Below are 13,889 nucleotides of genomic sequence, written 5' to 3'. Positions count from 1 at the left end.
TACTATCAAACAGTGGGTGGGCTATGGGGATTCAGAAGAAATAATTCTGGGACAATCACCCACCCCAGACATATCCAGGTAGTTGCAGTACTTACATGGGTGGTCAATACTAGGCGAAAGTGAGGACTGCAGATGCTGGAGTCAAGATTAAAGTGGTGCTGGAAAAGCACAGCAGGTCAGGTAGCATCTGAGGAACAGGAAAATTGACGTTTTGGGCAAAAGCTCTTCATTCCAAAACATTGCTTTTCCTGCTGATTGGATGCTACCAAACCTGCTGTGCTTTTCCAGCACCACTCTAATCTTAACTATGGATGGTTAATGCTGACCCTTTCCACTGAATGTTGAGAGTGGGGAAATTTAACAAAGTTGTTGAATTTCAAATGGAGATGGTTAGATCATCTAGTTGTAAATTCATCATTATCTCATACTTGACATAAACATTACTTACCAAGCTTAGACATTATTCAGGTCTGATAATGATAATTCACAGCAGCCCAAACATAGGCCATTTGATAAAAATCTTAGCTGATCATGTATCAACTCCTTTCCTACACATTGCCCATAACCCTCAACTATCAAGACTCTAGCACTGCTTTGAGTATGCTTCTTGACCCAGCCTTCAGTATTAGTAACTGCAAATGGTACTGGACATGACATGATCATCCCCACTTCTGATCTTGTGTTTGGGTCATTGATGTACCATTGAAGATGTTTGGAACTAGGATACCACTATAGAAATGTTGCAGTCAGTTTTGTGACCAGCAGGCTTCCACAGCTATGGTCATGATCACCAGATGGTAAAATGTGCAGTAATTAACATTAACCAGGATACCAGAGCTAACATCCTTGCCTTCTTAGGAAAAGGCAGCCAGGAGATAATATGTCCATTAAAAAAAAGGGGCAGGTTAAATTTGACAAACTGCAAGATTTAAAAAGCAAGTGCCCAAAAGACTATTATGCTTCAGGTCAAAAATGTTGTTAGCCTTGAATTTTTCCAGGTTCAAGTCCTGTAAATCTTCTGATTCAGAGAAAGCACAGTGGCAAGCACTGCTGCCTCACAGTGCCAGGAACCAGAGTTTGTTTCTAGCCTTGGGCAACCGTGTGGAGCTTGCAGTCTTCCAGTGTCTGTGTGGATTTCCTCCAGGTGCTCTGGTTTCCTCCCACAATCCAAAAAGATGTGCAGGTTAAGTCAATTGGCTATGCTCTCTTGCCCAGTGTTCAGGGCTGTGTAGGTTTGGTGCATTAGTCAGGGGTAAATGTAGAGTACTAGGGTAGGGGAATGAGTTACTCTTCAGAGTAAGAGTGTGGACTTGGGGGATCCAAGATGGCGGCGACCCAGTAAGACTGAGTCTATAGTGCTCCTCCAAAGACTTGGGCACAGTGGGTCACCTACCCCCTACCAAGCTCACCAAATCATTTATAAATCATTTATAATAGTTTAGTAACTGAATTAGTGGTGTAATATTACATTTAAGCAACTTTATCCTAAGTTAAAATGACTAAAGGGAAGGGAGCCCGCAGCTCTCAGCAAGCAGGAACCCCTCCCCCACACTCTCCAGCTGCAGCAGAGGCGTCCACAGCCGCCCCGGGGGACTTACCAACAGTAACAAGCCTTGCAGAAATGCTTTCCAAGCTTGACTCGAAGATTGATGCCTTTATCGTCGAATCCAGGAATCGTTGGGAGTCGCTCTCGGCCGCGCTGCAGAAGCACAACCGTGAAATTGAAGAAATTCAACGCCGAGTCGGAGGGGCGGAGCTAAAGGCCGCGACCTCGGAGACAACCGCTCAATCGGCCGTGGATCAGGTCCGGACTCTCGAGCAGCGAGTCCGGACCTTGGAAAATCATATTGACGACCTCGATAATCGAGGTCGTCGAAAAAATATTCGTTTGCTGGGCCTTCCCGAGCAGGAAGAGGAAGGCAAGCTTACAGCATTCCTGGAGCAGTGGCTGCCACAACTTTTAAATCTGCAAGCTGGATCAGGCCAGGTAAGGGTGGAATGGGCCTACCGGGTCGCAATACGCGGGCCTGGCTCGAACCAGCGCCCACGCCCGGTCCTGTTCTGGCTGCAGAGCTACAGGGAGAGGCAGATACTCCTAGAAGCCTCTAGAAATCTCGGAAAAGACCCCCAAGCTATGATCTACAAAGGATCCAAGATCATGCTATTTCAGGACTTTTCCCCGGCTCTGGTTCGAAAGAGGAAGGCATTCGACGAGGCGAAGAAGCGTTTAAGGGACTTAAATGTACAGTACTCCTTACGCTACCCAGCGATGTTACGCTTTAACCATGAAGGATCCGTATATAACTTTGGATCACCAGAAAAGGCTAAGGAATTCTTGGACTCTCTTAGATAAACTGTAGGACATAATGGATGTTGGTCTGCCTTCCCCCCCCGTTTTGGTTTATATCCCCTCCCTTTTTTTTTCTTACCTTATTGCTTAATATTATTATGGGGGGTGGGGGGAGGGATTTGATTTTCTCCCCCCCCCCTCCTTGGAGTTGTTTTCTGTTATTATTTTATGTATATATGAGGGGTGTATGTATATGTGTGTGTGTGTGTGTATGTATGTATATATATATATATATATGTATGTGTATGTATATATATGTATATATAAGCTGGGGGATTTGGTTAATGTTGGTGGGGGGAGGTGGTTACCTTATTCGATTTTACCTCTGTCTTTAGGAGCGGGGTTGTTTTTCCCTTCGTTATTTTGTATTATCATATTTAATTATTATTTGTTGAACTGGTAATTTTATAGTTATATGTTTATATATGGTATTAACATTACCAAATATACCCAGGTGTTGGTAGGGGTGGGGGTGGGGTGCTCACTGTTAACTCTAGCTTTGTATTATATTTGAATTTTCCTCACTTTATTGAGGAGTGCCTGGGTCAAGGGTGGGGCATTGGTTGGGAGAGGATATGAGGGATTTTTGGAGAGGAAGTGATGCCCCCTGGGAACAAGGGGGAAAGTCTCCACTTAGATACGTTTTATATTTTTTTTATTTAGAAATAGTTTTTTACTGTATTGTTGTGGGTGTATTAAAGAGGGTTTATTTTTGTAAATTTTACATGTTCCATGCTCGGGATGTTCTGGATAGGGTTCCCCCTCCCGAGGGGTCTCGGATTGGCCCAGAGGATTATGGTTGATCAATCGGTTAAGTGGTGCACCTGGAATGTCAAAGGGAGTAATTCGCCACCTAAAAGGAAGAAAATATTATCAAATCTTAAGAAGGAAAGAGTTGATATAGCTCTCCTACAGGAGACGCATCTGTCAGATAAAGAACACTTGAAATTACGATAGGGCGGATTTGATCAGGCCTTTTTTTCTTCTTTTAGCTCAAAAAGCAGGGGAGTTGTTATTCTTGTTCGGAAGAATTTCCCTTTCAAAATCCTAAAGCAGATAAAAGACAAATCTGGACGATATATCTTGATTAAAGCTCTCATAAATGGAGAGGAATATGGGATTTTAAATTTGTACTGCCCCCCGGCACACCCCTTTAAATTTATAACGGAAGCCTTCTCAAAATTGATGGCTTTTGATGCCCGTCATATAATTATAGGGGGAGACTTTAATTGTATTATGGATCCGGAAATAGACAGGATTCCCAAGAGTACTGCAGGAGTATCTCCCAGATCTAGACAATTGATGGATCTGAACAAAGAATTAGGATTAGTAGATGTATGGAGATGTCTTCATCCACAGGGTAGAGATTTTTCTTTCTACTCTAATCCACATAAATGTCATACCAGAATTGATATGTTTTTTGCCCCCTCAATTTTTTTAAATTCCATATCATCCTGTAAAATAGGTAATATAGCAATTTCTGACCATGCTGCTGTATATATGGAAACTAAGGCGAGGAACAGTGGGACATCCCCTCGGCATTGGCGTATGGACCCCTTCTTAATGAAAGATAGTAAATTTGTAAAGTACTTCTCTCAAGAATTTAAAACTTTTTTAGAAATTAATTCAGGTACAGCTAGCAACCCGTCAATGATGTGGGAGACCATCAAAGCTTACACGCGAGGCTTGATCATCTCCTACTCAGCGACCCAGAAGAAATTAAAAGGAGAACAACAGCGTTTGCTTGAAGCCCGCTTAAAAGCGGCTGAAACAGCATACACTGATAGACCCTCTATTATTAAATTGCAAAGGATTACAGCTCTTAGGACAGCTCTAAATACTACACTTACTCAAACGGCTAAGAGGGAAATATTATTTGCAAAGCAAAGATTATATGAATATGGCGACAAACCGGGTAGATACTTAGCATTTCTTGCAAAGAAAAAAAAGGCCCCTCAGACTATTATGTCTATCAAGGAAAGTACGGGTATTTTGACTCATGATCATAAAAAGATTAATGCGACCTTTAGAAAATTCTATTCTGAGTTATATAAATCACAGGATTGTGAAGATAGGGCGAAGAGGATGCAGTCATTTTTTAAAAATTTGACTTTTCCAGACCTAACTCCGGAACAAGTATCGGTCCTAAATGCTCCTCTTACACCCCAAGAAATAGTTGATGCAATTAGGCACCTTCAAAATGGTAAGACGCCGGGCCCAGATGGCTTTCAAGCTGAATTCTATAAAGAATTTACAGAAATACTGGTTGGTCCACTTATGGACATGTATAACTATGCATATAGTCAGGGCTGTCTCCCGCCTTCGCTGAAAGAGGCAAATATCTCTCTTATCCTCAAAAAAGGAAAGGACCCAGAAGATTGTACATCATACAGACCAATATCCTTGCTAAATGTAGATTTTAAAATCCTCTCTAAAACGTTAGCACTGAGATTAGAAAGGATACTGCCACATATTATAAAGGAGGATCAGACGGGGTTTATTAAGGGCCGTAGATCATCCAATAATGTTAGAAGGGCTCTGAATATGATTCAAGCTTGTCATCAGGGAAAGATACCAGGAGTAGTGGTTTCATTAGACGCGGAAAAGGCATTTGATAGGGTCGAATGGTCATATTTGTTTTACACATTGGAGAGGTTTGGTGTTGGACAGGTGTTTACCAAATGGATCTCAACATTGTATAGTGATCCCAAAGCAGTTGTGGTTACCAATGGATTAGGCTCGGATAGCTTCAGTGTGGGTAGGGGCTGCCGTCAGGGATGTCCCCTCTCGCCATTGTTATTCACGCTAATAATTGAACCACTAGCAGAAGCTATACGAGCTGATCCTAATATAGTGGCCCCAAGGATTGGTACAGGTAAACATAAAATTACCCTTTATGCAGATGATGTTCTTCTATTCCTCAGTAATCCTTTGATGTCCATACCTCGCTTAATCCAAGTTATTAATACATTTAGTGCATTCTCAGGCTATAAAATTAATTTTTCAAAATCGGAAGCTATGCCAATGGGTGGCCTTGCTGTGATACCCCGCTTAGCGGACGGTTCCCTTTTTCCCTTTCGCTGGTCCCTGGAGGGTTTCTTATATTTAGGCATTTTTATTACTCCAGTATTTGGTCAGTTGTATAAGGCTAATTTTGTGTATTTATTGGAAAGGATAAGGCAGGACCTCCAGCGATGGGGAGACCTGCCAATTTCCTGGCTGGGTAGAATAGCATTAATCAAAATGAATATCCTGCCCCGTCTCCTATATCCTATGAGAATGCTTCCGGTGATGCTGCCGAGGACAGCTTTATGTAAATTATACGGCTGGCTGAGTTCCTTTATCTGGAACCATAGGCGGCCCCTCATTAAGCTGAAGAAGCTACAGCTTCCACAGGCAAGGGGTGGATTGGACTTCCCAGATTTTAGGAAATATCAATTAAGTTCCCTATTAAGTTATATAGCTGATTGGGTCTTGTCTGATCCACAATCAATCTGGTTGGACATCGAGGCTTCTCAAGTAAAATACCCACTTATTAACCTTTTATTCTCAGACAAGAGGAAAATCATTACAGATCACTGTAAAAACCCTATAATACTGAATACAATCAAGGCTTGGAATATAATGCGGCAAAATGAGGGTAATTCACATAAAACATCCCCCTATGCACCGATAGTGGGAGCATGGGGATTCCAACCGGGGTTAACAGATGCCACTTTTAAACTCTGGAGAGCCAAGGGTATCTCATGTCTCGGGGATTTATTTAAAGATGGGGTCCTGATGTCTTTCGGACAGCTGCGTCAGAAATTCGGATTACCCAATGGAGACCTCTTTCGATACTTCCAAATTCGAGATTTTATACAGAAGAAGACTACGTTATTAGATAGTCTTTATAAATCCGATAGAGAATGTAGTGTCCTACGACCAGTGGGGGTATCTTCTGTCAGTAATATTTATCATTTGCTACATGAAGTATCGGGAGATATGGATAATCTGCTTAAAACATGGGATCAGGATCTGGGACTAGAAATCTCCACAGAAACGTGGAATGATATCTGGGAAAATGCTAGAAGAATTACTATTTGTAACAGAACCCAGGCTATCCAGCTGAAGATACTTCATAGGGCCCATATAGCACCGGTTCGATTGGCAAAATTTAAGGCAGGAGCATCTCCAATGTGTCCTAAATGCAAAATAGAGGTGGGCACTCTTGTACATTGCTTATGGACCTGTCATAAGATCCGTGGATATTGGACTAAAGTAGCAAGTACCCTGACAGAAATTTTAGGAACGGAAATAAAAGTGGACCCCGTATCTCTCCTCTTGGGCTTTTCGAACTTTCCCTCCCTGGACACGTACGGGAAGAGACTATTTTCTATTCTTTCTTTCTGTGCAAGGAAAAATATTTTGATGAACTGGGTGGCGGAGGGCCCCCCTGGACTTTCAAATTGGCACAGACTAATTATGGAATGTATTCCCCTTGACTTCCTTACAAATATGGTGCACCGAAAGACCGAATTATTTTATAAAATATGGCAGCCCTTTTTGAATTACATAAATACAGATATTTCGGCTATCCTAACAAGGGCTTTTATTTAATTGAGACTACAGACCTGGCTGGTCCGCGGCCCCTCGGGGGAGGAATCCCGCACGAATACGGGTTTTATCATATCTGATGTTAACACATCCCGAGCATGTAAGAGACTTAAATATACACCCTGGTTAGTTGTAGGTTAGATTAGTAGATAGTTGAGTTTTGTCTGTTTGTTTTTTTTTGTTGTTTTGTTTTTTTTTGTCAAATTTTGGCTATTGTATATTTGAGCTAATTGTATATCAATGTTTATATCTGAGAGTTTTGTTTATTTTTGTAAACTTGTAAAAATGTTAAATTTCTAATAAAAATATCTATAAAAAAATGTGTGGACTTAATGGGCCTGTTGGGATTCCATGAAAAAGGGCAAGAGCGCCAGTCAAAGAAAAACTATGGTTAAAACAGAGGGCATCCTTAACGTTTCTGTACTTTGGGGATTATGTTTTTTTTAAAAAAGTCAGATTTTGGCTCCATGTGAATTCAGTTCCATATATTGGTTTCATTCAGTAACGCAGGTTTAAATGAGAAATGGTCTGTTTATCTTGGATTACTTTGCAGCATTAGGTTAGCACAATACCCTTTAAATCTTGCAGTTTGTCAAATTTAACCTGATTACTGGAGACAGGTCTTAGCTTGTCACAGAATCTGAAGAGAGATTTATTGGTAGATAAATAAAAACCAAAATCAAATTTAAAAATTTTCTAAAAATGTTTATTCAATACAAATGCATCATTCACAGCATTGAACACACCTGAGAAGATTCAATATTTTACTGAATTTTTTTTAAAAACATTCTTAATAGCTATTAAGATCTGTGTACCCTTTCCTCCATTTAAATCTTTTGTCTCCTCCAATTATAGACAGGTTCACAGATACCAACTTAATGCATTCGATCTTAAAACAAAAGTCACAGTATGGCAGTTATATACATGTTTAAAAGGTGAAAACAAAGGTGTTCTCATCTGACAATATTTAAAAAAGGATTAAACTTGAAATAGTTAAATATGTAGGACCATTAATATTTACACTAAAGTAAAATACAATAGAATAATTGTTTGGTTCCCATATTATAAGTCAGCAACCATTGTGTTGTTCAGCAATTGTGCAAACAGTGCTCTTGAACAGGAATAAATACTGCAAGATATGACCAACAATACTTAAAAAGTGGCCAAATTTACTCAAGTAATTCAGCTTTAGCTTTTTCCATAAAGCTAAACAATGGATTTGAGAAATTGAGAAACTATGGATTCACACTAACAGTCAACAGTTGGTTGTTGAAGTGGTGGTAATTTTACTGGCAGAAGTATAAGAACCAGATCTTTTTGATTGTTTCTTAGATGCAAAGGAAGCCTGGATGCTTCTAACTGTCCTCACACTACGACACCGCAGTGTATTTTTAACATGATCTCTGAAGTCTTTGGAAACAAAGTAATAGACAAAGGGATCAATGCAACTATTAATGGTTGACAGGCAAAGACTTACAATATAGAAAGCATAAACATTGTCATTCCCATGTTTTAGAAGAGAATAGTGAACAACAAGTATAATATTACTAGGAGTAAAGCAAACTAAATACATGATGAGAACAGTAATAATCAACTCAATTGCTCTCTTGCGGCTTTTCCCAATGCTATCTTCATTACTGGAGGCTTTCAATGTTTTGATCATCAATACGTAAGCAGTTACTGTCAGTAATGCTGGAAAGAAGTATACGCCAATAGCCAGAGACAGAAAATAGTCAAACATGCTTGAGGCCAATTGCTCTTCAGGTAGCACATCATGACAGGTTGTTATATCAAGATTGACAATTTTGACAGTTTGCTGAATATTTAAATACAATGGCATTGTCCCCAATATAATCATTATCCAAATAAAAATAGATACACCATAAGCAATGTGTGTCTTTCTCCTTGTTTGAGATATTGGATTTACAACAACCCAATATCTTTGAACACTGAGGCAGGTCATGAACAGAATTGAACAGTACATGTTTCCATAGAAGAAAACCACTAGCACCTTGCATAGTCCTTCTCCATACGTCCAATTGTTGCCATTTAGGTGATAGGAAATTTTCAATGGGAACCAAATAATGAACAGAAGATCTGCCAAAGCCAAATTAGCCATGTAAATTGCTGCAGGGTGTTTCATTTTGGTTCGATAGATAAAAACCCACAGTGCCATAGCATTCACAGGCAAACCAATGATGAACACAATAATGTAAACCAAAGGCAAGAAGACTGTAGTCAATCCACTGGTCAGTACTGATTCAGCAAATTCATTAACTTTGAAACCGGAACCACAGTTGCTGTCGTTGGTTTGTATGCCAATAAAGCTTCGTTGAGAGGCTAGAATGGAAAAAAAAAGAATGTTTAATTAGCTACACAGTAAAATATGATTCTGGTTTGTATTTGCCACTTAGTAAAACAGGGCCACATGATATTAGGAGAAAGACCCACATCATGATGTTACCTTCTGAATTAAAAAATTCCATTCCCATTCTTATATTGCAAGATGTGCAATAAAAAAAGAGATGGGAAACAAGGTCATTAGTAATGATTGCTCAACTACATAATTGAAGGAAAGCATTTAACATGTTTACGAAGTTTCATAAGGCTCCCACTAAATTAAGTAATAATGTAATGTATTTGAATAGTGAAGTAAGCACTGCCTGAAACAATTGAGATATGTTAATATACAAACTGTCACACTAAAACATAGCCTCAAGTGTTTTATTCTCCCTTTGGAAAACATTAGTGTTGTATTGTTTGATGCATTAAATACTTAACACAATCAACTGGGAATTCAGATGGAAGATGTATTATTGTTCAGCACACTCTAGATGCCAAGATTCACATGGTCATACATCATGACAGTATACTTGAATCTTAGTGCAATAAAATGACAAGACAAAGCAGAACACAAATGTTTGTGATTGTGCTTTACAAGATCTGTCAAAAGTAGTACAGCCAGTGAAGACATGAGATGGATGACATGCACCTGCTCAGATTTTAGCCAGGGGCATCTAATATAGAGCATCTCCCACTTTACCATCCATGATTATTTATTTCCAAGAGTTGAACAGTACAAATGTCAATTACATTTCTAGTGTTCCATGAACCCAATGTTACCCTAACCATGCCCTAAAATAAGCATTGTTCCATCAAGCATTCTTCCTGAGTCTGACTACAATCCTAGCAGGGCCCACTACAGAACTCCAGCACTGCAGAAACCCTTGGGAGCACCTACCATGCAGCTTGAATGGCCCCCAATCTTAGTTTATCCAGCCCAGTGCATGTTATGCTTTTATTGATACACTGACTTTCCTTTTGGGGAGGATGAGCCATATAAAAGTTTCATGGTAGTGTCAATATTGGATTGTTAAACAAATTGCCACTGTAGTCAACTCAACACATCAAAATTGTACTGCAGACAAGTATATTCAACTAATATGCAACTCGCATGAACAGATACAGTGCCTTTCATGCAGAAAATGGACCACAATCTCACACTTTTATGTCACCCATAGCTGCTTGATGCTAGAATGTGCAGTCTCTGGAAAATTCATGCCATAGCCACTTGTATTTTCACAATAGTTACTATCTTAGTGTTGGGAGCAATCCTGGAGATTGATTACATTTCTAAAGAACTACATTAGGCAATTAGTACTTGGTTTTGCGAGCTGAGCAATGGCTACTAAAATTGCTTGTAGTTAAAACAGTTGAAGTGGGTGGGGCTGGGGCCACAATTTGAAAAGATTATATCAAGAGAGAGAAAAGTCACCACAGTCCTACAAGGCCAGAGTGCAACTCTCTCCACAACAGATGACTGGTGGTGAATGGATGAGTGGGTCACCATGCTCAGAAGACTGGGAAAAGGTCAAGACGGAAAATCCTCCACAATAACCCCAGCCTGTGTCACTTGAACCCACTGAAGGCATCACGCTGCATTTCAGATCAACCAAACTAACCAATCCACTAAACAAACAGACCTTATAAACAAAAGGGGCAAGATTAGTCCATTTGACCAGCTGCCATCCAAGATGATCACAGCTTATCACAGAGCTCGATACCCAGTCTCTCTACTGCACCACATCTCAATCTCTTCATCCATATTATTGCCTGCTCGAAAAGCACAATGGTTTGACCTAAACTGCTTTGTGGCAGTGAATTGCACAGACTCACCACCCTCTGGGTGGAGGAGAAGTTTCTCCTGATCTGTCCTAAAAGTCTGCTTACCCTTCAGCTATGGCCCCTGTTCAGAAATCCTCACCATGCTTCCTGTATCTAAAAAGCTGTTTAAGACTCATTAGAATTTTAGGTTTCTACAGATTCCACATCAACTTCGTCATTCTAAACTCCAGTAAATACAATCCTAACCTAGTGACAGTGAAGTTAACCACTTACTTTTGCTGTGTTGCAACTAAAATGCACCTTTGAGTCCAATTCTCTGTCTCGAACTGCATGGCCTTAATGTATAATGGAGGTGAAACTGAAAACATTGGAGGGGAAAGTCGAATGGTTCTGTTCACAGTTCACCCCTCCCCCATCCAGCTGGGGTAAAAAAAGTGCTATACCGATTTTACGAGCCGCTGTTCCACATTCCCACTGGTAGCAATAAAAAAACTTAGATTTCTCTCAAGGGCTAAGAAGTCATATGATTTGCAGAACCATTTGAAAGCGTCCAGCGAAGTAAGTTTAAAATCTTATGACTAACTTCCTCAGCACGTAGTAGTTCTACACTACCCCCGAGATCACAATTCAACCACACCCTTGTGTCGCCATAGTTACATTACGCACACCTTCAAATACAAAACTCATTTACAACCACGTAGCCAGTTTTGTAACAACATCTCTGCACAGGTCGACCAGAAACTGTCGAGGCTCAGCAACCTAGAGCTTGAAAATTTGTCTGCATTTTACTCCAATTACATATTCTCGGCGTTAAAAAAAATCATTCCATGCGTTTCAGAGCTAGAAGTATTTTTTACAACTCGTTGGTAAAATCTGTTCAAATCAAATTGCAGTGAAAATCTTCACTTTAGTCAAGATTTTACCCATAAAGCAACTGTGTTGGCGATCCAATACTTCCAAGTGCGAGCAGCCTGACAAGGAAACTCAGTAAATGCTGTCCCTGATTTAGGCCCAACCTAAATCTCTCTCCCCCTCTTGGAGGGAGCTTCCTTCGATCCTATCCACACACCCCTCCCCCAATCTAAACCCCTGGTTTGTGTTTGGTGTCAAACAGAGTTGGTTCCGAAATAAATTTCGATCTTAAATCTTTACACCATAGGCAGATGGGCCAAACGACAATTAGTGTAACCCCCTTCCGTGTTAATCCCACAACGCACAATGACCCAAACGAGTTCAATTCGTGCACGGCATTGTCATTCTCTTCAGAATTTAGTCTGATCGATTTGAAGGAGACTTGGATTGAACTGTGGTACCAATTGTGGGCATATTTTAAAGGACGTGAAATCGGCTCAGATGAAACCCGAGTCATCCTGATATTAGACTGTCTCCTAGCAGTAGGTAGATTTTTAAAGATCAAAATTACAACAGGCATTCGGAAAAAAACGCTTACAATTTCACTACAGCCAAAAGATTTCATTCAGATCTCCCACCAGTCAGAACGCCAATCTTAATCTTGTACTCGGCAAGTAATGCAAATCCCTGGATGTTTTAAAAATGCAAGGGACGTGGAGAAAAAAAATTTAAGATAACAAGACAAAGTCTCTCCTTGTGGTGGGAGAGTCCAGAAGGAGGGGGCATAGGTTTAGGGTGTAAGGGGAAAGATATAAAAAAGAGACCTAAGGGGCAGCTTTTTCACGCAGAGGGTAGTGAGTGTATGGCATGAGCTGCCAGAGGAAGTAGTGGAGTCTAGTACAATCGCAACATTTAAAAGGCATCTGGTTGGGTAAATGAATAGGAAGGGTTTGGAGGGACATGGGCCAGGTGCTGGCAGGTGAGACTCGACTGGGTTGGGATATCAGGCCGGCATGGACGGGTTGGACCGAAGGGTCTGTTTCCCGCTGTTACACTAATCAATGCTCATTCTCTTCCCACTTTTACCCAAGAAAGTGCAATCCCAGGTACAAGTCAGAGAACATATCACTGTCGATCGTGACCCACTGATCTCCGTTCAAATGTGGAATATCGGTAGTGAGTGGTGGATCATTACTCTGCTATTCCACCCCCCCCCCCCCCCCAAAAAAAAAACAGGACGTGGGAAAAACCCTTCTCGATTCTGATACGCAGGCCTTGGAAGCGGGGCAGGGAGGATAATGCATTCGCTTGTAGACACTAAAAATAGCTTGAGACTCTAACGCGGGAATTCAACCAAAAACCTCTAGTCTGACCCGGGAACACCCACCGCAGCTTCCATACTCCACTCACAGCCGAGCAATCCAAGCAACAAAGTCTGCCCTTTATTTAACCTCACCGCCACCGGCCCTCGCTCAAGCAACGCGAACATTCCTCTCACCAGATTTGCAGCCCCGCTCACTGGCGCCAGGTTTACTATCACAGCAAATAGGCAAGGCCAACAGCCAGACCGCCAACACCACTCCAGTCATCTTCTCCATGCTTCTTCGCTCTTACACAACTGAACAGGAACAAATTCTGGCAATACTTCGCCTTCTCCACCCTATATATCTTGTGCTATTTGTAGAAAAGGGGGGCCGTCCCTTTTCCCTACCTGCAGAGTGATTGACAGACGCTCCGGGCTGTAGCGAAGGAGAGATCTGATTTGAGAGATCGCCGAATGGGGCGGGGTATGTGTAACTGGAGATGGGAATCTCCCACTCTCACCACGCCCCCAACCAGACTGATACTCACCTGAAATAGTATCAATCCAGTCGCTTATGAGTCAGCTTCAAGAAGCGAGCAAAAAGTTTACACAACACCCATCCCTGGGGGAACTTCCGTGACACACAACAGAGGAGCAATGTTT

At 41.1% G+C, this 13,889-nt stretch overlaps 1 protein-coding gene across 1 annotated transcript; it reads right to left on the bottom strand.

The window, feature by feature from the left end:
• Positions 1-7,630: 7,630 nt before the first annotated feature.
• On the bottom strand, positions 7,631-13,580 carry LOC122558542 (proteinase-activated receptor 2). Its single transcript, XM_043707245.2, has 2 exons — positions 13,422-13,580; positions 7,631-9,286 (listed from the first exon to the last, which is right to left on the bottom strand). The coding sequence occupies exons 1-2, from the start codon at positions 13,519-13,521 to the stop codon at positions 8,202-8,204; spliced, it is 1,185 nt and encodes a 394-aa protein (XP_043563180.1). The 5' UTR covers positions 13,522-13,580; the 3' UTR covers positions 7,631-8,201.
• Between the last annotated feature and the right edge of the window lie 309 nt (positions 13,581-13,889).

Source organism: Chiloscyllium plagiosum, unplaced genomic scaffold, assembly GCF_037043375.1.
Source record: "Chiloscyllium plagiosum isolate Xiang-an unplaced genomic scaffold, Cpla_swu_hap1 HiC_scaffold_2, whole genome shotgun sequence".
Taxonomy (NCBI): Eukaryota; Metazoa; Chordata; class Chondrichthyes; order Orectolobiformes; family Hemiscylliidae; genus Chiloscyllium; species Chiloscyllium plagiosum.
Note: the sequence above shows the minus strand (reverse complement) of the source record. Positions and strands in the feature narration are given on the sequence as shown.